At 34.4% G+C, this 25439-nt stretch overlaps 1 protein-coding gene and 1 non-coding gene across 2 annotated transcripts; one reads left to right on the plus strand and one right to left on the minus strand.

Annotated features, from left to right (window-relative positions):
* Positions 1-8263: 8263 nt before the first annotated feature.
* Positions 8264-11280, minus strand: LOC126719473 (uncharacterized). The gene is made up of 4 exons (XM_050422020.1): positions 10187-11280; positions 9898-10036; positions 9487-9735; positions 8264-9397 (listed from the first exon to the last, which is right to left on the minus strand). The coding sequence occupies exons 1-4, from the start codon at positions 11278-11280 to the stop codon at positions 8264-8266; spliced, it is 2616 nt and encodes an 871-aa protein (XP_050277977.1).
* Positions 11281-15727: 4447 nt separating this feature from the next.
* Positions 15728-15834, plus strand: LOC126720078 (small nucleolar RNA R71). The gene has a single exon (XR_007653244.1). It is a non-coding gene; the product is annotated as a small nucleolar RNA R71 (small nucleolar RNA).
* The last annotated feature ends 9605 nt before the right edge of the window (positions 15835-25439 follow it).

Consider the following 25439-nt stretch of genomic DNA (forward strand, 5'->3'; position numbering starts at 1 on the left):
TCAAAGGCTAGTTCTTGTAAAGTCTCTCACGTTCTTGGTGTTGTTGATGTGGGTTTTTTTTTTTTTTTTCAAATTTTATGTATGACAATTATCATTTTTTGTCTATTCGTAAAATGTAGTATTTTTAATCCTAAAATTTAGTCATTTACTACACGTCCATAACATAAGTAAATAAAAGCTTAATTTGAAAATTTTATGACAAGAGATACACGTTAATTGTATACAAAAGAAATATAGTTTCTATTACAAAAGAAATTTTTTTACAACAGTTTCTTAGATAACAACCACTTTATGTGAAGTTTAATACATATAATAATTCTTGTAAAGTCTCTCACCCGAACTTATCTAATATTCCATTCCAATGACTCTTCAATGCAATCCAAAAAGTTTGTGCGTACGTGAACCTGAGAGAGATAAAAGAATTAGGGTTAAACCAAGTATTTAAAAAAAAAAAACTTTAATTAACAAACCAACGTTTGAATGTATATGTTGTTAAAGATAATAGCTTAAGTTTGTTAGAGTTTGTGTTTGAAATTTTTGAATTCAAATAGAAATAGAAAATTCTTCTCCAAAAAAAAAAAAAAAAAAAGAAATAGAATAAAGCAAACATTTGAATAAAATAGTAGTTATCCGAAAATGTTGGTAGTGATAGCATATAAGGATAAAAGAGATTGTGATAGAGAACATGGTGAGATTTTACTGGAAATTTGAATTTCGAAAATTTGCAGTTATTTGGGAAACGTTTAGTGGTTGTAGCCTTGCATTGTGTAGATAAAAAAATAATAGTCATAAATTATGTGGATAAAAAAATTATGGAATAAAAAAATAAAGATATGAAAAATGGGAAAATACATCAAGCTGGCCCTGAGAGCCTTTGCCCATTTCAGATTCAGAGGCCTACCATTTTGACATCAAAACATGTATCAATTTATGAATAGGATTTGAAAAAACTGTGAAGACTTAACAAAGTGAGAGTGAAAGATGGTGGAAGATGATTGGGTGGATGACGGAAAAAGAAACTAAAGGAGAAGGATAATATTGTGGTGGATGTGAGAACGTGGGCTTTTTTTTTTTTTTTTTTTTTTTTTTTTTTTTTTTTTTGAGAACAAACGTGGTTTTAATAGGTGTAGCAATCCAACTTTTACAATTACCTTCAGTTATATATATTTTTTTGAAACGTAAGATATATTGGAGAGTTGGAACTAAAAATTTAAGATCAAATAGTTTGTAACGGAAGATGTGGGTTTTTTTTTTTTTTTTTTACTAAAAAAGTGTGTTTGTTTTAATTTTAATTTTAATTTTTTTAAATGGATAAAGTAATTTGAAAACTATTAGGAGAGTGATCCTATTTTGTAGGCAACATTTTAATGGGAGTTAAAGATGTATCTACTTATCAAAAAAAAAAAAAGGTGTATATAAAATTGATAATTTAGATTGATATAAAAGGTGTAGTAAATGATATACAAAAAAGTTACACAAATGAAAAAAAAAAAACTACTATTTATTCATGAGGTGATCATGGTTATAATTTTAAATATGTAAACAAAGACTATTAAAAGAGGTAAAGGAAGCCATACTGTTTAACTGTTGGAGAATGATTTTGAATACTTATTTTGTAGCATAAGACAGCCCTATCTTTGGATCACAATACCTACAACATGAAATGACAATTCATTAAGAAGTACAATGATGGAGTATATGAAGGAACCATTTATTTCAAAATTACATTTTAAAATAAAGAAGAAGGGGAAAAAAAAAAAGAGTTAACGTGATACATATAAGAAAAAAAAAAGTAGAACTTAAAGAAAGTCAATCATAAACAAAAGAAAAGAAAACAAAAAGGAACTTGCAAAAGATAGAACCTGAAAATTTGTTGAAGCCTCTGACAGTAAATATCTTTAATTTGAAGAAAAAGAGAAGAGAATGTAGAGCTAAACTAAATGTTTTTAATTTGAAGAAGAATGAGAGAGAGAAAGTGAGATAGAAACTGTAAAACGTACATGAGTTTGTGGTTTTAAAGTGTAGGAGTTTTAATTTGCATATCTATCCTCGGTAGTTGAAAACTTGTAAGTGGGTATGATGAGAGTATCTTATGCATAAAAAATGTGGAATCCAAACAGGTGTATATAAAATTGATAATTTAGATTGATATAAAAGGTGTAGTAAATGATATACAAAAAAGTTACACAAATGAAAAAAAAAAAAACTACTATTTATTCATGAGGTGATCATGGTTATAATTTTAAATATGTAAACAAAGACTATTAAAAGAGGTAAAGGAAGCCATACTGTTTAACTGTTGGAGAATGATTTTGAATACTTCTTTTGTAGCATAAGACAGCCCTATCTTTGGATCACAATACCTACAACATGAAATGACAATTCATTAAGAAGTACAATGATGGAGTATATGAAGGAACTATTTATTTCAAAATTACATTTTAAAATAAAGAAGAAGGGGAAAAAAAAAGAGTTAACGTGATACATATAAGAAAAAAAAAAGTAGAACTTAAAGAAAGTCAATCATAAACAAAAGAAAAGAAAACAAAGAGGAACTTGCAAAAGATAGAACCTGAAAATTTGTTGAAGCCTTTGACAGTAAATATCTTTAATATGAAGAAAAAGAGAAGAGAATGTAGATGGGTAGTAGTACTCTTCTAGAACAGGTCAGGAAGTTTTTAGGTGGTGAGCTGTCCTAATCAAGAATATTCATTTTCCTATTGTAATCACATTTCCTATATAAGAAATGTTGAATAAGAGGGCTGCTAAGAAATAGAATTTCCAGGACCTTCTTTCAATATATCATTCTTATTGGCACTCTTGGTGTTTCTAATGGAGATATTTAGGATTCAAATCCACCCACCCCCAACTATCAATGCATGGAAGAAAAACAGAGAGGAGCAAGAGGAATGAATCTTATGTCTTATGTCATGTCTCCTAAAAAATTGTCCACTATAGTCTTTGAATGGGGTGTTGCATGGAAAGTGGTTATAGAAGGTTAGAAGCAGTGATCTAAAACATGGAGAGAATTTCTTAGATTGGGCATAGTGTATTTTAAGGCATTGTGAAAGAGCCTTATTTATGGTGATATATCTTAGGAAGCACGGACACAGACACGGGTATGGGTGCAGATATGAAACAGTGACATGAGAAATTTCTGAAAAATTATAACATGAAATAGCCGGTATGAAACCGGTATGGTACGACATTGGTACAACACCCTAAATGAAGTGTTTGTGCTTCCTAGGATATATCAAGGGGCTTGGTCTGTTTGTTGACTGCAGAAGCTATTATTAAATATTTACTGTGTATGAGGGCATTATGGAAAGCTTAAAATGTAATCACTGGTGAGGAGGTTTTGGTGCATAACCATTTTGTTGGTCGGTATCAAGGTAGAGGCTCCGCCTTTATGGAAATAAATTGGTGCTCAGTCTGATCAGAGTTGCTTTCTCACCATCTATAGCTGTTGTTACTTATCATCCCTTTATTTAAAGTGCATGGTCCTAAATGAAGCCTGCATTGGCTAAAATTAGTGAACTACTTAATTTTCTATCCTAGGTTTAGTCAATTTATTTTGGTCAGCACTACAAAATTTGATTTTGTTCTGTCCTGGATGGCATTTACTATAGCGTATATCCTCTTTTTTTGTTATTATCATTGTGGAAATTAAATTGTACGCAATGTGTTATGCTACACTATGGCAGTGTGCCTTTGTAATCTTGCTTTCCTTTAGTCCTTGAATTTTTTGTTTGTTTTTAAAGATATGCTTGTAATATGTTTGTGTGTAAATATATAACTGATTGGTGGTTATAAAAGTTAAAATCATCATATGAAATTCTTTCGTATATTTATTTTGCCACAATTGGTGCAGGGAGATCTTCGAGCATTCTTGAAGAAAAAAGGGGCTTTAAAGCCAATAACAGCCGTGAGATTCGCACTTGATATTGCAAGGTCTCTTTCTTTTTTCTTATGCTATTGAAGAATTACAATGATTGCTTGTTCTGAATTGTTAGTATGATTACAGTAGTCATTTTTAATGTGAGAATTATAACTAATAGTACATAAACGTAATAACTGTGGGTTTTTTGGAATATTCTATGAAGTGAATGGAGATTTATCTTATTTACTTTTCCACTAAAAAGTCTTCCAATTAGTTATTATATTCATCTAGCTTTTACTTATTATACTTAATCCTATTTGCTAGTATTTCTAAGGATTCCTTGTCTTATCACTATCACTATTCGTATTTGCAAATTGCAATCCAATACATACAAAGAACCATCCGGAATCTTCTCAAAAAAAAAAAAAAAAAAACTGTCCAAAAAAAGGCAAAGTTTGACATAATAGAACTGAACACCATTAAGGTTTATCTTATTAATCAATTTTCTTTCATCTGTTGGGTCGTATTCCTTCTGGTGAAATAACTTTTTAATGTAAAGATAAAAGAAAAGAGAAGTGAGAAATCAACTTAGAGAATTTATGTGGTTCAATAGTTTGCCTACATCCATGAGAGAGAGAGTTGCTAATAATCCATTACCTAAGAAAACAAGTTTACAACATTATTTATATATAATAACCCTACCCAATAAAAATTTCCCAAATTACCTTTGTACCATTCCGTGAGGGGTTTCGCTTGTATAGACACCTTGTTTTGCAATTGAAGAATACAAGAGTAAAAATGTTGTTTGAACCATCCAATGAACATGAATTTCATTCTAAAATAAAATTGAGTTCACTATGATCAAAACGACATAAAACCGATTAGATTTACCATGTTTCACTCCTAAAAAATTGCTTTTAATTTGCCAACCATGTTTTCCACTTATACAATTACTAAACTCAAATTTTTTTTTTCCCTTTTACAACTAATTGTAAACCAAATTCATTGTAAAATACATTTTTCATCAGTTCCTTTTCAGTTTCTTTGCAATTCACACTTTCTCCATTTTTTATATAAACAAATGCACTTTCTTCTCATCTTTTTTTTATCCAGTATCTATATATATTTTGTTTTTAGATGGAGAGAAGAAGAGGCTGACAAAAAGAGATTTGGCCAGTGGGGAGAGAAAGCAAATCTTGGCCATTCTTCTTTTCTATTGCCACTCTAGAGTCTACATCTAGAGGCATTCTGAATACACTCATCTACTTGACTTTGGTAATTGGTAATATCCTCCCACCGAACAACCTTTTTTTTTTTTTTTTTTTTTTTTTTTTTTTTTTTTTTTTTTTTTTTTTTCAGTCTCTTTAATATCTATCTGCTTTTAATTTTGCGGTACTGGTTCTTTTTTTTTTTAAATATTTTCTCTAATTGTTTCACTTTGGTGCGAATTCTTTTTCAAAGTATGGAAATGGTAATATTTTTATCTCTTTTTTTGTTTTTGTGGTTATCGATTTGAAATTATAGACTAATTAGTTGATATTGTATATTATAGATGATAAAGGCATTCCCTAATTATTTTAAGTGGTGCTCTCTCTTCCTCCTATTCTTTTTCTTCTTCACGTTTGATTGTTCTTCATTTTTTTTTCTTTTATGTTTCTGCATTTCATAATTTGGGGAATGTGGTGAGTTGTGTCCGTTGCTTTTATGGTTAAATACGTGTTCTAGGTGTTTGTAAAAAATATTTGGTTTGCAAACGTCTAAAATTTTTCTTATTATTTCTCAGGTGAGTGACCCATTTTTAAAATGAAGCCAACGTTGTCTCCAAAGATGTTGAGCCCGAGCAGTGTTGTAGCTGATCATCAACGACATAGTTGTTAGCATTAATAGCGGTGAGAGAGATGGAAGGGAGTCAGTGATGAGCTATAGTCATAGTAGATAGTTCTTAGTTTTTAAAATTTATGTTAATTTTTCAATTAGTAAATTTTTATTAAGTTTTGCCCTGTTTTTGGAGTTATCCGGTGGTGTATTTATTAATATTTGCACTGTGTTGGTGTGGTGTTGGTGGGATAAATTAATTGTCTGTAGTGGTTTCGTGTTTGTAGTGAGATACAATTAATTTGCTTTATTAATAATGATGTGGAAATTTGTGAGTGTTGCAAAGCTTTTACATCAACATATTATGAGGTCAATAAAAAGTGCAACCCTTCGGTTTTATAGTGTGCGTATATGTATATATATATATATATATATATATATATAAAAGAGACATGTTTGCAAACAATAACTACCTCACTAAAAATGAAAGACATGTGTTAATGGGTAGTTATTTTTTCACACATCTCTTGTTTATTGGGTTTTGATACATGTGATGTGGTATCATTTAATACAAAATACTTTTTTCCACATGAAGTAAGTATGTAATGGATATATTGGTGTATACCTATAATTTAAGTGTAGATAAAATCGTAAGGTTTGTTATGGCTATTTATAGTTTTTACCAATTTTTAATCAACACGTGCTCTCTCTTGCAACGTGAGAGATTGGCATCTGGTTAACTCTAAGTAACTCTAGAATATATATATATATATATATAGAGAGAGAGAGAGAGAGAGAGAGAGAGAGAGAGAGGTTCAAGTTACACCTAGTGTAACTCTAAGTAATATTATATCACTCAATAACTTATTATTGAATTCATATTTTGAATATCTCACCGATAAATTACATGTTCTATATGTTTGTAACATACATGTTAATTATCAGGTCAATCAGATGTTATTTATCATTCAATCCATAAACTTATCTTTTATGCATTATTTTAAACTACAAGAACTTGAATTTAAATAATTGAATAATGACATGGCTATTGATCTTTGATCATCTTAAAAATTTGTAAGCATAGAGAATATAAGAATATTATGTAATCTAACGATGAATTTATTGAAATTCACACCCAATTAAAAAATATTTGGTAGTTTTAGTGTAATATTGCTTAAAAGTTACACTAAATGTAATTCACGCACACAAGTTTCTCTCTCTCTCTTGCACTCCTCAGACACACTATATAATTGATAGTAGATCTACTCTTGAGATCCCAGACCTCATCAAGTGCCAATCTCTATGATGCCAACTTCCTCACTACCCAGTCCCCACTACTCAAGTACCCAACCAATCCCAACACTTTTTGACTCGAAGCTCCACTAACTCCAATCACACTTCCGATGAGCACAAGCATCGCTGCCTTGGTTGTAATGTGTTTATCTAAGTGGTTTTGGATTTAATGTGTAGTTTAGGTTTGAAGATGTGTGGCACAGTTTAGGATTTTGATTATGGAATTTTAGATCTAATCTGAGATTTTGATCTTCTCTCTCTCCGATGAACCACCCCTAGCCGTTGCCAAAAAAAGAACCCCGCTGTAGATCAAAAAACCAACCCCAACAAGGCTAATCAGTACCAGTTAAGGGATTATTGACCCCGACGGTTCAGTGAGAAAAACCCCAAATATCAATATCGCCCGACTGATGAACACCCGTAGTGCCAAGGTGTGGGTATTTGATTTCCTACTAGGTAAGTAAATCTAAACCCATAGTTAACAAAAAAAACAATAGCAAATTAGAAATCTAAAAGAAAAGGAAAAAAAAAAAAAAAACTATTAGACATAGTATTATATTCAGCAATACACTAATTGTTTAAAATATAAGAATGATAACTTACTATATACTGTAGTATCTAACATCACAACCCATCAAATTTATAAGATACTTTGTTATCTAAAAAAAAAATTATAAGATACTTAGACAAGACAAGAGACAAATTTATATAATCTATTATAAAACTCAACATCCATATGACATTAGTTTTGGTCCATAATATGCCATTCAACAGAATTTTAAAACTCAAATACATGGTGATATAAAATCATGCATCACAATATCCTTGACACTAAGAGGCACTTGAAAATTCTCAATTAGCACATTCCTGAATTTCCTCCAATTGAATCTGAAAGCATAGGACACAAAATATAGTGGATAAGTGGATAAAGAAGAATGTCAAAATGTGGTATAGAGAAGATGGTCAATTACATAAAAATGGTGTTAATACATAAAGGGAAAACAAAAAATACAAAATTTTATTGTGTTTGTGGCACCACTAATTGCCACAGTTGAGTATTCTAAATTGATAATATTGATATTACAATAAAACTATGCTTCTTTTTTTCTTTTTTCTTTTTTTTGAGAAAGAAGATTGTGAATATCATTGAAATCAGCCATAGTCAGCGAACAATACAAAAAGGAGATGTGGAGGAACATCCTCCATCCACACCTTAAAACCTATGACATGTCTTGCATGTTTTGCTAGGTTATGAGTAACAGCATTGCCAATTCTTCAAGTATGGGAAAAAGTAATACAATTGACGTCTGTTAAGGTTTTGGCCGAAGCAAGAATGTGGCCAAAAGAAGATAGGGAGTCATCATTACTTTTGAGAGCTTTTATCACCACTTCAGAGTCACCTTCCAATATGTAATTGGAGAGACTGAGTTCATGAGCAAATGAGATGGCCCGTGCTGCTGCCATTGCTTCAACCAGGTCGGAGGAAAAAGGCAACTGGATCTGTTCCGATAAGGATGCAAGTACCTGTCCATGGTCATTACGGATAACAACACCCAAACCGACTTTATTAATATCTCTGAAAAGTGCCCCATCAAAGTTGATCTTGAGTGAGTTTGCTGGTGGTGGGATCCAGGTAACCCGATTTGTGCTAGATACCGTGGTTGGAACTTGTTGGACTCTATTTGCACGATGGAAAACAGAGGGGACTTGCCGAGCATTTGGAACGACCTGGTCTATGGGGTAAACGTTCTGCTGCACTCTAATCTGGTTTCTACAAGACCAGATAGTCCACATTGTTACCACCATCATTTCCAGGAATTTTTCCTCTTCGTTGGCAAAGAGTAACAGCTCCTGTGTGTCCCGAAATGAACGGTTCTTGCGAAAAGAGAGTTCCTGAATGGAATCCCAGATCGGTGTAAGGGTCGGGCATTCCCATATTGCATGGAGAACCATTTTAGACACCTGATGATAATGATCGCAACTATCATCTTGGAGGATCTGTCTCTTCTTCAGGTTATTCTTCACGGGGATAGTGTCCCTACATGATCTCCAAATGAAATTCTTTACTTTATTTGGGATCCGAAGACCCCAAACCAGCTTCCAAATTCCATTGTCTTGCACCAATTGTCCTGAAGCCTGAGTATTCAAGTTCAACTTTGCTAGGAAGTTGTACCCAAACTTTACTGTGTACTCACCCGAAGCAGTGAAGGGCCACACAAGTTTATCTTCAACTGAGGTGATGCATAATGGGATGCTCTTTATCAAACTCACCTCCTCGGGAATAAATAGACCATGTAACAGATTTTCATCCCAGCTCTTGAATTCTGGGTCTATGAGATCAAAAACCTTCAAATCTTCAAATCCTTTAACCTGCGGTGATAGGATTCGTGGATGATCAAGGGGTGGCAGCTAAGCATCCAGCCACACACTAATGGATTTTCCACAGCCCACTCTCCATTTTGCTCCCTTTAACAGGACATCTCGACCCTTTAGTATACTATGCCAGGCATATGAGGCTGAGGCTGAATCAGTAGCTTCCATAATTGAACAATCCCGAAGCATTTGGACTTGAACACTCGGTAGAAGAGGGAATTCTTATGGTGCAAGAGTCTCCAAGCTTGCTTGGCAAGAAGTGCATCATTAAAAAGGGCTAAGTCCTTGAAACCCATACCACCATCAGATTTTGGAAAGCATAAAGTACCCCATTTCACCCAATGGATCTTCCTTCTATCTCCTTTTTGTCCCCACTAGAATTTCCTAATGAAACTTTCAATTTTTGAGCATAGACCCAAAGGAAGCTTAAAGCAACTCATCGTGTATGTAGGAATAACTTGAACTACTGATTTGATTAGGACTTCTCTTCCTGCTGACAAGAGCTTCTCTTTCCACCCTTGGATTTTTCTCCATACCCTTTCTTTAATGTAATTGAAGCTGGCTTTCTTGTTTCTTCCAACTAGAGATGGAAGACCAAGGTATTTCTCGTATTGCTTTATTTCTGGAACCCCCAAAGCAAGCTTAATGTGCTCCCTTATATCTTCAGAAGTTGATCTGCTAAAAAAGATGGTAGTTTTACTTTTATTTATTTTTTGACCCGAGCATTTTTCATAGGTATCAAGGATGTCTAAAATCCATTGACATTCTTGGTTTGTTGACCTGCAAAACAATAGGCTATCGTCTGTAAACAATAGGTGAGTCAACCGAGGGCTATTTCTACATAATGAATAACCCCTAATATCACCTTGGGATGCTGCTTTGCTGATTAGGCCATGCAATCCTTCTGTGCACAATAGGAACAAGAATGGAGAGATAGGATCACCCTGTCTGATGCCTCTGGACGGATGGATTAAGCCTTTTGGTTCTCCATTGACAAGAATGGAATAGGAGATTGTGGTGACACAAAGCATGAGAAGTTTGATCCATTTGTTGTTGAACCCCATTTTTCTCATTACAGCTTCAAGATAAGGCCACTCCACCCTATCATAGGCTTTGCTCATGTCAAGCTTGATTGCCATGAATCCTTCCTTCCCATTGTGTTTCTGCATACTGTGTAAAGACTCAAAAGCTACCAAAATATTATCAAATATGAGACGGCTTTTAGTGAAAGCACTTTGATGTTCAGTGATAATTTTTGGTAATATTCTTTTAAGCCTATTTGCTAAGACTTTTGAAAAAATCTTATACAATACATTACATAAACTAATAGGCCTGAATTCAGAAGCATGCTCCAGATTTTTTTTCTTTGGAATGAGAGTAATGAATGTATGGTTAAGATGTTCAGGTAAAGAAGCTGAATTCAAAAAAGTAAGGACGGATTGTGAAACATCCTCACCAATTAGATCCCAATAGTGTTGATAAAATAATGGGGGCATACTGTCTGGTCCTTGTGCTTTAAAAGGTGCCATTTGCTTTATGGCTTGCTGAACTTCCCAATTCTGGAACTCCAAGGAGAGTTGATCATTCATTTCATCTGTTATCACCCTATTGATAGAATCAGTGGCAGCTTCACAAAGAGGCAGATTTGCTAAGGTGAATAGAGCTTGAAAATAGGCTGTTAAGGTCTCTGCTACGGCCTCACTATCAGAACTCCAACCTCCATCCTCATTCCTAATATTTAAGATTGAATTTTTCCTCATCCTTTGAGTGGCTCGACAATGAAAGAATTTAGAGTTTTTATCTCCATTTGCTGCCCATAAAACTTTTGATCTTTGGAACCACATTCTGTTCTCCTTATCTTCTAGATCACATATCTCCTTTTTGAGTTCCCGAATCTTCAAATTTAAACCTGTCCTCATGGCTTCCTTTTCGGCTTCAACTAGCTGCTTTCTTTTCTTCTTTAGTTCACTTCTCACATTCCCAAAATGGGTTCGGTTCCATGCATGTAATTCCTTTCCACATTTTTTTATTTTTTTAATCACTTTGACAGCAGGTTCGGTCACTTCTGGGGATGCCCAAACAGCTTCCACAACTTCTGTACAACCCCGATCAACTAGCCACATTTCTTCGAATCTGAATGGTTTTGTGACTTGTGGTACTTCAAGCCCATCAGGGATGATCCATAGAGGGCAATGGTCCGAATTATTTGAGGAGAGGCAATGTATTCAAGATAGTTTTCTTTAAGTTCCTTACCACTGTCACATTTTAGGACTCGTACATCATTTTCCAACTATTTATCAACCTCACAAGTAGTAACACTATAAAATATGATTTCTATCCACCATAATTACAATCAAGGAATTATTTCCATTATGCATAGCATACAAACCCTTCAGATAAAATCATTAAGCGGCTTGCCGATCTTAATTATTTACAACAAAAAATGTTCACAATTTTGTCATAATTATTAAATGAATTTTTCTTCAAAACTACACGAACTTTCGTGAAAATAATCCAAAAATCCCATACAAATATATTTGTTTACAGAATATCAAAAATATTCAAAATGAGATCAATGTCCCATAACTTCAATCTAGTAAAGTTCAAATCTTCAACCAAGCAAAACTCATTTTCCTTCAAAAGATGAATTAATTAAAGTTTTTTCCCAACTCAAATTAAATATATATGCATATACATAATTTATTTAATTTTATTTAATTAATGAAAATAACTGTTGAGTTTAGACACCTATCAAAGTGGTTGTTGGTCAATTTTACAGCCAAGTTGTTTATTAAATTAATTAAGCAAGGCCTTGGTTTAAAAAGAAAATAATCACTAATATATCAATTGGACAGTAGAAAAGTAAATAAGAAATGATATATTGACCCAAGAATTAAAACTAATGGAACCAACTATCCTACCGTAAAAAACTTAGAAGGATTAAACCTAACAATCCCAAGGAACCAAATTCACTAACAAATGAAAATTTTCAAACTGTATAATCCCATTCTTCGTAAACTTAACTACAATTACTAAATTGAGTTTCGAGATCCACAGAAGTCCTTGATAGCAACCAACTACATACAACATGAACCTCTAGTGCATGACTTAAAGATCACCCTTGAACGTTTTAGATCCAATACTTGATGACTGAATAGTAGCAACTACAACTCACCAATACTAAATTGATGACGTAAGATCACTGGTAAAGGCTTTTGAGAGTACAAGATACAGAACCTTTAAATCTGTATAAGTGCATCTCCAAAATTCTTCTTGGACATGTATTAGGGTTTACTTATAGACTAGGTCAAGTAGAATTGAACCCTAAATACTTGATAGACTAATGAGCTGAAATTGCAGTTCAGTGAAAGCGCAACTCAATCAGTCGAGATTTCGATTCGATTGATTGATTCTGAAAGTATTCAATTGGTCAAGAATGAATCGTAATGAATCAAAATTGCTTGACTTGCACACTAATTTGCAAGACACTGAGCACCTATCTTGACAAAATTATAGACTCTAAGAAGTATAACAAGACATGTTTTGATCACATGTTTGTCAATACAAACTATGATTCTTAAATCCTTACAATAACAAATAATTTTCTCATAAAAATCAAAATCAATGATATTTTGAAAAAATTCTTGAATTATGATACCTACTTAATTCACAAGCTCATACAAAAAAAAAAAAAAAAGTATATGTTTTTTTTATTTTTTTGAGAGAGTTTCAACCTATAATGTCCACTCTTGATGATAGCTCTTTATCATCATATCAAAACACCAATCAATTTTTGGTGTAGACAATGATTGAACCCCAGAACTCTTATACAACTATAAGAGACTTTACCAGTTGAGCTAACTAGAACCCACGAAAAAATATGTGTGTGTGTTAGATTCGCACATGTCATTAGTATTTTTATTTTACCATATATATTAAATTCGCACATGTCAAATATATGATTTAAAAAAACAAACAAAAATTGAATACACATCATCCATATTCAGTAAACATTTCTTCTCCCCCTTACAAAATTTAAAGAAGAAAAGATCTAAGAAAAAGAATTCGGACATAAATATTATATTAGAAAAAATTAGAGAGAATATGAGTAGAATAGATGTATGGACTAAAACATGTTCTGTCTAGGTTTACATGACACACAATATGGAATACTGAGCTCAAATATATTAACTCTAGAAAGAGTAAGATCATCTATCGCATCGTTGAGATAGATGACAATGCACACAACAAGTAGTCTACTGTGATTGAGGGTTATTGACACATGGCCTGAAAAAAATGAAGGGTTGGAACTTCGAAGTCACATATATTGTCATTTTAACCTCTCATTAAAGCCATGTCAAGTAGTACTAAGGATGCAACTTCATAGACCGTGTGATATCTAAAACTTTTAATGACACATGACCAAATTAAAACCGCTAACAAAATTAAAATAGACTAATATAACATAAGGTAAATTACAAATTTTTGAATACCAACTTTGTTGTTCCATAGTTGTGAGGAAAAAAAAAATCCTTTCATAGGTACATTCACGAAAAAACTAAAGAGGAAAAAAACAATTGATTTTTATTGTAAGTAACAAAATAAATTGCATCTCTTTAGGTTTTGAAGTTACTAACAAAATAATTAATAAATCAATTCCATTCAGTTAACTCAATTGATAAAATATTTTATAGTTAGATAAGAAATATATGGTTCAATTTCATTATAAACTAAAAACCAATAGTCAACTTCATGCACATCCTCTTCAACCCTAGGTTGCTTACAAGTATTAAAAATATTAAACTCAAGGGCCATCTTCCTAAAAGATAATTTTAAAACTCCACTTCTACAATTTATCAATGCATTGGAAGTTGCAAGAAATGGGCGTCCTAAAATCACAGATATTTGAGAATTAGCATTAGAAACAGGATGCATGTCCAAAATAATAAAGTCAAAAGGAAAATAAAATTTGTCCACTTGAACCAAAACATCATCAACAACACCCTTTGGAACAATCACAGATCGATCGGCAAGTTGTAAAATCATGAAAGTAGGTTTTAACTCTCCTAGACCTAATTGTTCATACACTAAATATGGCAAAAGATTCACACTTGCTCCAAGATCAAGCAAAGTTTTCTCTATTGTTTAATTACCAATCACACATGAAATAGTGGGACAACCTGGATCTTTAAACTTTGGAAGTCTATTGTTTCAAATGATTGCACTAACTTGTTCAGTCAAAAATGCCTTCTTATTTACATTAAGCTTACGCTTAACAATACACAAATCTTTCAAAAAGTTAGCATATGATGGAATTTGCTTTATGGCATCCAAAAGAGGAATGTTCACTTTAACAAGCTTAAGCACTTCAAGAATTTCAAAATTTTAATTCACTTTTTAAGGGGAAATCAACCTTTGGGGAAAAAGAGTAGGGATAGGACAGCTTTAAATTTCATTAGATTTAGGCTCAAGGACCTCATCACTACTCTTTATTTTGGAAGATTCATCATGTGTATTGCTTTTAGGAATATCTTTTTCAATGATTTTTCCACTACAAAGAGTAGTTACAAATTTAGCTTGACTCACTTTATTTTTCAAAGGAACTACAATCATCAACACAAAATTGACCTTGGGGGTTTGCTTGTGGTTGAGATGGAAACTTACCCTTTTCTATTGTGCTCATGGATGTGGTCAATTTAGTGAGAGTGCTCCTAATGTCATTTATGGCTTGTGTGTTCTGATTATTAATGGTGGATTGAGTCTACATGAATTGTTGCAGAGTATCCTCAAGACTCATCTTTGGAGGGGGATTATAGGGAACAAAATTTAAAGAACAATGTGTAGGAGGTGCAACCACATTATCATTTCTCCAACTAAAATTCGGGTGATTCCTCCATCCTAAATTGTATGTCTCTAAATAGGGGGAAGAGTATGATTTTTTCACCATGTTCATAGCATTTGCTTGATCATGCAACACCTCTTTAAAAGCTGGAATTGTAGGACATTCATTGGTAGGGTGTTCCATGGTCTCACAAATTCTACAAACCTCATCAAATTTATGCATAGTATTGACTCCTTAATTCCATGGCTTCAAGCTTCCTAGTTATACTAGCCACCCTAGCACTAAGGTCATCATCTTCCCGAAGTTGGTACTTACCACCCCCAAAGGGGTTGGTGGATGCTCTAGACCTATCTGAGGTATCAGTGGTATCCCAAGATTATGCATTCTCAGCTAAGAAGTCAAAATAATCAAAAGCTTCATCAGGATCTTTATTCAAAAGCTCTCCATTGTACATCATCTCTACAAATTGGCACATCTTTGGAGTTAAACTTTCATAGAAAAAACTAATTATACACCAAGTTTCATAGCCATGGTGTGGACAAGCATTAAGCAAATCCTTAAATCTTTCCCAACATTAATGAAATGTCTCATTATCTTTCTGTGAAAAATTCATTATTTATCTTTTAAGTGCAATAGTCCTATGAATTGGAAAAAATTTCTTTAAAAACTCAGTTTGCATCTCTTGCCAAGTACCAATTGACCTAGGTCTCAAAGAATTAAGCCAAGTTTTTGCCTTGTCTTTAAGAGAAAAAGGGACCAACTTCAACCTAATGGTCTTTTCATTACATGATTGGTCATGGAAGGTAAAACATTCCTCCTCAAATTCCTTAAAGTGTAGGTAAGGATTTTTAGAATCTAAGCTATGAAATTTAGGAAGTAATGAAATCATACCAGGCTTAAAATTAAAATTATTTGCATTAGTTGGATAAATTATGCATGATGGTGTACTACTCCTAGTAGGTTGCAACTAATCCCTGAAAGTTCTAATGGGTTGGTAAGCATGGAAGTTTTCATTATTTAAACTATTCACATCACCAAGATTACTCTCTAAGTTCGCCATGATATCAAGTGTGTGAGAATGTGTGAAAGAATCAGATAAATTGCCAAACAAATTATTAGACTCAATTTTAACCAAGCGATTATCACTATCACAACACCAAACACGCATACAATAGTAAAGCAAGAAAGAAAAAGAAAAAAAAAAAAAAACAAAACAAATACCTTTAACAATAAAAAGAAGTAAAAATAAAAGGAAAAAACTCTAAAGGAAAACTAAACTACTTAAGAAGAAAAGAGTTGGAGAGATATTACCAAATAGGTGAAGAAATTTAATGCCGAAAACCTCTCCAAACGAAGTGGAACGCTTCTCTAATTGCCTAATCCCCGGTGACGGTGCCAAAAACTTGCTGTGACTTAAATAATGCTTCCAAGTGTAGGATTGTCGTGAAGTAATAACTCGGTAAATCCAAGGTCGAATCCATTAGGAAAAGGGAATTGATTAGCAAACCACAAGAAAATAAAACTAAAATAATAAAGTTTAATTGAAGAGATTTTTGATGGTTTAGTAAAATTAATTTAAATTGAGAGAAAATAACAATATATTAAGGCGCTAAGGTTTAGAGATCCACACACAACACATCTATTGGTAATCTTAACAATATTTATTTTATAACTCAACTAAAATTCATACAAAGGATGATCTTAGTCGGATGATTTAACAATAAAAATTCAAGAATTAATTGTCTAAAGTAGTTTCATGAAATTGATTGATTTTAGGCAAAACAAAATTAGTGAATTAGTTCGCAAGGAATACTAAGCATTTAACGTGCCTGAAGTCTACGATATATCGAAGAATTACACAGAACTAAACACTTTTCTAGATGAGTAAATCAATCAAAAACATAATAACATAAGCAACAAAACCAAAAAATAAATGTTAAAAACATACCAATAAACGGTTGGGTTTCACCCCTTACCTTAGCAAGACTTCTAACAAGTCATAACACAAATAAAACTCTAGAAACTATAAAGAAACGTTAAGAAAACCTAAATTATGTTCTACAGCAGCTCTCCTCTAAATTTTGCCTTAAAAAGCCTTTAAATAGGTTGAGGAATCCTATTACAAGTTGAATTCCCGTTTGGAAAAAATTCCAAGTTTTTAGGCTTCACTTAACCGACGTTGCAGCCCATTTAAATTCATAATTCGGATTTTTGGTAAACTAAAAAGTTGTAGCCTTTAAGATAACTTTCCAGCCCAACTTAAATCATCTCGATTGGACATCTGAGCCTAAAGATATGCTCCAAATACTAACTGGTGTGCAAGCTAGAATCCTAATCCGAATTGGACTTGGATTTGGTGGAAATTTCCTTTAATTCTTTGTTCCAATTGGACTCGAATTTAATTGGGTTGGCCTTCTTTGACTTCATCATGACCCTTGTAAAAGTAAAATCCGTTAGCTTTCTTATTTAATTTCATTATCCTACAAAAAACAAATTCACACATTAAAATTCAATTAAGTACAAAATTAATTATTTAGCATTATTCCAAAACCAACCATAAAATGCATGAATTAAATCAAAATAAGTATAATAATGATTTCTAATAATAATATAAATATGCAAAATTAAGCTATTATCACCAATCAGTGTCTTAACTTGATGATAACGAACAATCATCATGAAGCAGATACCATAAGTGTGAAATACTATCTTACCTATAAAAAAAAATTAATAAATTATAAAAGGTCAATGAAGATTAACTTTTACCTCGCATACAAATTCATAACATAAAAAAAAAATGACGTTCATCAAGTTGGGATGTATTACAAAGAATCATTCATATTTAACCTTCTATTGCTTACGTACAACTAGCATAGAAATTAAAAAATAAATAATAGGAAAAAAAAAGGTCTTGTTTTGAAATAAATAAGAAAATTGATTAAAAAAACATTATTATGTGCCAATATTGTGTAGACATCACGTTTTTACAACCAAAAAAAAAAAAAAAAAAATCAGTCCTAACAGCAACAACAACAAAAAATAAATTAATTAATTAACTACAATATTATGGGTCTTGGGTACATCATTATAATGATTCAATACAATTCATGTAAAATAATGTTTTGAATAATCAATATTTAAACGATTTCCTTTAAACTCTCCTTGGATAGGAGCTCTCTCTCTCTCTCGTGACAACGAGCCTTGCCTCCCTTGGTATGTCCAAGGGCTCTCCCTTTCTCATTTTGCTCTAAACGCTTAAGTGATAGTAGTTGAACAATGGATGAGGATGTTGTTGACCCAATGACCAGTCTTAAGTTAACGACTGAAGAGGAAGAAGATATTCAGGTCTTCGAAGAGGGACGATTGGATGAGCTTGAGGGTTGTGTTTTGAGTTTGATAGGAAAGTTCTTAACTTGCAAACCTTATAACAGGAAGGCAGCAAAGAACACGCTCCGACGAGCGTGGGGGCTAGAGAAAGGTTTGCAGATCTCTGAGGTGGGCAGTAATCTTTTTTAGTTTAAGTTCTAGTCGAAGTATGAACTAAATCGGATCTTGGGGGGTGGCCCATGGACTTTCGATAATTAGCTTCTAATGCTTACTCGACGGAGGGCGGGTATGAGCACTAACAATGTAGCCTTGGAGCATGCTTCACTGTGGGTCCAAATCTAGGGGGTGTCGTTTGATATGATGTCCCCAAAGGTGGCAGCAGAGGTGGGAAATAAAATGGGGTCGGTTGAAGATGTGGAGCATCTACGGCGCACAGATGACCAGAAGCTTTTCTTGAGAGTAAAGGTAGCCCTTCCTATCTCCAAACCAGTTCGGAGAGGTGGCTTTCTATTGGGATCGGATGGCAAACGTCACTGGGTTACATATAAGTAAGAAAGGTTGCCTATGTTTTGCCATTACTGTGGGATCCTTGGTCACGATCTTCGACATTGCCCAGCGCATTTTGCAGCATCTAAGGAGACTGGCAATGTTGAACACCAATATGGTGAGTGGCTAAAAGCAAATAGTGGAAGAAACAAATCTCCGCCACGGCGAGGCAAAGAGAATCCGATGAGGTCTGAATCGGTGGGTAGCACTGATACACCGGCATCGGAGAATGAAGAGGAGACGGAAGTGATGATGGCGGTGGCTAGGGTTTCGGAGTACAGGGCAGGCCATGAATCTCAGAATGGATACTGCGTGGTTGGAGGGAGCGTTGCAAAAATTCCGAAAAAAAATCTTGGCAGTTAATGCTGATATAAATTCTAATGTGGCTGATATTTTGCCGTTATTTCCGTTGAATGAAGCTGTGCACCAAATCTTAAATGATGAGGCTAACGGTACGTCCAATATTAATAATTCTAGTTTGGGCTATGCGGAGGCAAAGCCCAATAAGCCAAAAACAACGTGGACAAGGCTGAATAGAATGGACATTGGGCCATTAGTGTCTTCTAATAATAAACTGAAGTCCACAATGGGTAAAAGAGGGCTGGAAGATGTTATGAATGCAGATTGTAACAGTGAGGCAGAACCTATGTATTATAAACGTCCTAAGGGAGACAAGGAAGATGGCAAAGCAAACAACACATCGGCGAGGGTGGATGACCACCCTTGCCAGGAGCAATGAAACTTCTGAGTTGGAACTGCCAAGGGCTTGGGAACCCTTGGACAGTTCGTAGTCTTCACAAAATAGTGAAGGATCAAGCTCCTGAAATATGTTTCCTCATGGAAACTCGGCTCGATATCGAAGGAATAAAACAATGGTCCAGTGAGTTACCGTACAAGAATAAGTTTACTATTAAAAAACCGGGATTGGGTGGTGGACTTGCTATGCTATGGAAGGAAGACATAAGGTTGGATGTGTTTAAATTTTCGAATAACCAAATCTCTGCTTGGGTGACCAAAAGTGATGGTTTTCGTTGGTTGCTTACCGGATTCTATGGATGGCCAGAAACAAAAGACCACTTTAAGTCTTGGATCCTTCTTTCTCATATTTCTTCATTCGTTGATGGTGGTTGGATGTGAATTGGAGATTTTAATGAGATGTTGTATTCGACGGGGAAGTTAAGTAGCCGACCAGTTTCTTCTAGACAACTTGATGCGTTCCGAGAAGCTTTGGAGCGGTGTCATCTTGCTGATCTAGGATTCATTGGCTACCCTTATACTTGGAATAATAGGAGACCTGGGGCGGCAAATACTAAGAAACGGCTGGACAGGGCTGTAGCTAATGAAGCTTGGAAGTTGAAGTTCCCTGAAACTACTGTTACACACATCATTTCGCATATGTCGGATCATCTCCCATTGATACTCCAGAACCATGCAGCTCTGAGAAGACATGCAAGGAGAGAACATGGTTTCAAATTTGAAGAAGCATGGCTGTTGTGGGATGACTGCACCAAGGTAGTCTAAGAGGCTTGGGAAAACAGTGGGGTTGGTGAGTCGGCATTGGAGACAGTCAAATTAAAGATAAATGGGTGTAGTTCAGAGTTGAAGGCTTGGGGTGCTGCTAAAACCCATCCAGGCACAAATGAGATAAAGGCTTTACAAAAGCAAATAGAATGGCTAACTTGTGCTCCTCCCACTACACAGCACAGAAGTGAATTTATCCAAGCAAGCAAGGAGCTGGATGAATGGCTGAGAAAGCAGGAAGTATACTGGGCTCAACGGTCTCGTGTAAATTGGATTAAACATGGGGATAAAAATACAAGCTTTTTTCACTCAAAATCATCTCAGAGAAGGCAGAGAAATTATATTAAAGGGATCTTGGACCCACAGGGTAGTTGGCGTGAGGATATAGAAGAAGTGGCAGGAGTAGCTGTGGACTATTTTAATAAAATGTTTTCCACAGGTTCATGTTCCTGGATTGAGGAGTGTCTAGAAGCAGTACAACAGAAGGTGTCCACTGAAATGCAACAAACACTGTCCAGTGAATATACTGCAAATGAAATTAAAGCTGCTTTGTTCTAAATGGGATCTACAATGGCTCCTGGACCAGATGGTATGAATGCCCTTTTTTATCAAAAGTTTTGGCATATTGTTGGTGATAATGTTGTCTCTGCTATTCTTGAATTTTCTTAATTCTGGTTATATGCCTCCTGCCTTTAATCATACTTTTATTGTGCTCATTCCAAAAATTAAAAATCCTGTTAAGGTCTCTGACTTCAGGCCTATTCGCCTCTGTAATGTCATTTATAAAATTATTGCAAAGGTGATAGCTAATAGGTTGAAGCAAATTCTGCCCCAAATTATATCCCCAACCCAGAGTGCATTCATGCCAGGAAGACTAATTACAAATAATGTGTTGGTTGCCTATGAAGTCCTACATACAATGCAGGGAAGAAAGAAAGGCAAAACTGGAGCACTTGCCTTGAAGCTGGATGTCAATAAAGCCTATGACAGGGTAGAATGGGATTTTTTTTTAAAGGATAATGATCAAGATGGGATTTCCAGAAGTTTGGGTGGATAGGGTTATAAGTTGTGTCTCATCTCCTTCATTTTTAGTCTTGATTAATGGAAAGCCATATGGCTTGATTCATTCATCTAGAGGAATCTGGCAGGGTGACCCTCTATCACCTTACCTGTTTCTTTTATGTGCAGAAGGATTTACATCTCTTTTGCAAAAGACGAAATTAGATCGGATTATTCATGGTGTTTCTATTTGTAGGCGAGCCCCTAGTATTTCTCACCTGTTGTTTGCAGATGATTCCTTACTATTCTGCCAAGCCAAAGATAAGGAGACAAAGGCAATTATGGAGATTTTGAAATTGTATGCAAATGCGTTGGGCCAATGCATAAACATGGATAAATTGTCAGTCTATTTCAGCGGTAATACCTCACTTCAACAGAGAGATGTAATCAAAGCTTTATTGGGGGTGAGTGAAGTGGACAGATTTGAATCATATCTTGGTCTCCCTACTCTAGTGGGCCGGAAGAAATACCATACTTTTTTGTTTATTAAAGATAGAGTGTGGAAAAAGCTTCAAGGGTGGAAAAGGAAAATGCTTTCAAGAGCAGGTAAGGAGATACTTATTAAAGCTGTGGCTCAATCAATCCCAACTTATACGATGAGTGTGTTTCAATTGCCAGTCAGATTGTGTGAAGAACTTCAAGCCCTTTGTGCTCGGTTTTGGTGGGGGCAAGTTGGAAATGAGAGGAAGATCCATTGGTTGAGTTGGGAAAAATTAACTAGACCAAAGGTGGATGGGGGAATGGGATTCAAGGATTTACGGCAATTCAACCTGGCCATGCTTGCCAAACAAGGGTGGAGATTAGTACAAGATCAAGAGTCTTTACTTAGCCATTGTTTTAAAGCACGATATTTCCCTAGAAGCAGTTTTTTGGAGGCCACTGATTTTCCCAATTGTTCATTCACTTGGAAGAGCATTTTAGTAGCCAAGCCATTGATTCAGAAGGGGTCTTGTTGGAGGGTGAGTAATGGAACTTCAGTCCGAGTTCTAAGGGATGCATTGATTCCCAACTACCCTACCAATAAAGTGTTACATCCAGCCCATAATGTTGAAGAAGATTGTATGGTTGCCGACCTCATAGACCCGGATACTAGGTGGTGGGACAAGAGTTTGTCATGCAACATTTCAACCATGAAGATGGGGAAGCTATATTGCGTGTGCCGCTAAGCAGAAGAGTTATTCATGATTCTTTGTTTTGGACCTTCACCAAGTCAGGGGATTACACTATGAGGTCTGGGTATCAAGTAGCTCGACAGTTGTAGAAGGAAGCGAATTGGGCAGAGTGTTCCAACGGAGCGGTGGGAGGTGCTGTATGGAAGGATCTGTGGAAGCTGAAAGTGCCAAACAAAATTAAAGTGTTTGGCTGGCACGCTTGTCGCAATATACTGCCCACCCAGGTAAATTTGGTGCACAAAAAGATAATACAGGATAACAAGTGTGAGATGTGCAAATTGGAAGCAGAAATGGGTATACATGCTCTCTGGAACTGTGGTGTAGCGCGGGATGTGTAAGCAGGGTGTTCGGTTCATCTGCAAAAATGCACTGGAGAACAAGGTGATATACTTCAGCTTATGGAGTTACTGATTGCTTGCTTGTCTACTGACGAACTTGACCTTTTCCTGGTCCAAGCGTGGATCATTTGGAACCAAAGAAATGGTATAATACATGGGAAGCAGATACAGCCACCTGAGTTGTTAATCAAGCGTGCACAAGATTTTCTGGTGGAGTTTCGGCAAGCCAACGTCCAGCTATCTGCCTCACCTCATATACCGTGTCCATCGAGATGGAGACCACCACCTGTGGAACGCTTCAAGTTGAACTTTGACGCGTCAATCTTCCAGGATGGTGAAAATTCCGGGGTTGGAGCCATTATCCGAAGGTGAAAATTCCGGGGTGAAAATTGCAGTGGAGTGTGGTTTTTTAGAGTTGGTTCTTAAAGGTGATAACCAAGCTCTCATGGATGCATTGAGCACGGGGAAGGGGCTGTCATCTTGGCTGGGACATATTCTCCAGGATGTGTTGTGTATGCTTGATAGGCTTAGTTGGGTGCAGGTTGCTTTTGTTAAGAGAAGTGCAAATAATGTTGCCCATGTATTAGCTAGATATGCCAAGGACATAGTGGAGGATATTGTATGGATTGAAGATTCACCCCCCCCCTCCCCAGTGGTGGCGGCTTTGTACTTTGATTCTATCTCTGTTGAATGAATTTTGAGGATGTTATCCTCTTCAAAAAAAAAAAAAAAAAATCCAGTAAATAGATTTTCAAGGGTTTAAAACAAGTTTGAATTCAAAACTTTTCAAATTTCAAATGTTGTGAGAATTGGAAGTATAAATTTCAAATCTTTTGAAATAAATGCACATATTTGGTTTTAGAAATTATGTATTCTAGCCAAACGGTTATGTATGACACCTTGATTACTCACGAATATATATATATATATATATATATATATATATATAACTACATTCTTATGCTTTGGAGAGAGAGAGAGAGAAAGTACTTACCAAATCAAAGTTTGAAGTAGCCCTTGCATTCTTTGTGTAAATAACATCTTGTGTAACATTTATACACACAATCTGAATATTCAAAGTCATCAGAAAAATTTTTATCTCAAGAGCGTGCACACGCTATCATGTCCACAGCTGATGGATCTTTTAACTAAAGGGTCACAGGTGTGCCGGTTGTGAAAGCCCAACAAATACATATTGCACGCTCTATTTTTTCAACTTTTTGTTCACAGCATTTAAATTATTTTTTTTAGGAGGCAACCTTGATATGGTTTTTGAATTAAACAAAGTTTCTCACTAAACTAGTTTGGAGAGAAATTCTTCAAATTTATCCTATATCTCTTTTTCAGGTGTGAATTTTGAAAATCTAACCGTTAAATTTCATATTCCTTATTTTCTTAATATATATATCAAATTTCGTTCAAATCGGATTTTATTTACTATTTGATCAATGAACTTATTTTTTATACATAATTTTAGATTAAAAAAACTTGAAATTTCAACATTTGTTTGATGACATAGCAATTGATCTTTAATCTTCTTGAAATTTTGTAAGCATGAAGGATATAATAAGAACATGCAATCCAATGGTTAGATTTTCAAATTTCACACTCAATATAAAAATATATGATAAGTTTGAAAGGTTTCTCTTCAAAATGATTGGCATGCACTTCAATAAAGAAAATGAAAACCAACTCCATCATTGCCAACATAAGTTTTCTTATAAAATTTGTAGCCATTTATTTTCACTCATTCAAGTGTAAACCTTTACATCTTATATACAGTTAATTGATTTCGCAGCTTTAAAATATGGATAATTTAATCGATAAAATAACTTATTTTTAAAATATTTTTCTTTAAATAAGTGTTATTTAAAATATTTTATGTTAGGGCTTTTGGCTAGGTCCAAAAGGTTTTGTAACAATTTCTATGTCAACATGCAATTTGTCACAAAAGTCAAGTATACTACTAGCACAACAATAGATTAAAAATGAACATGAGACAAGGATCCAAAATAATACTCTATCATATCAAAGTACCTATTTTAAATGTTTTTAAAAACGATATAGGTATAAATAGAGTAAAAAAATAATCATATTAGAGCATATGGACTTCAAATCATTCTGCAAGTTATTTATGAAAAGACTTCATATATGATCAAAGTTAGTATGGAAGTTACTACTCATAAAATTTCATTTAAAAAGAAGAAAAAACAATGTTAGGACTACAAAAATTTGCACATCTTTTACCACAATTCCCCATATGGTGAGTTGTA

The sequence above is a fragment of the Quercus robur genome, chromosome 3 (genome assembly GCF_932294415.1).
Source record: "Quercus robur chromosome 3, dhQueRobu3.1, whole genome shotgun sequence".
Taxonomy (NCBI): domain Eukaryota; kingdom Viridiplantae; phylum Streptophyta; class Magnoliopsida; order Fagales; family Fagaceae; genus Quercus; species Quercus robur.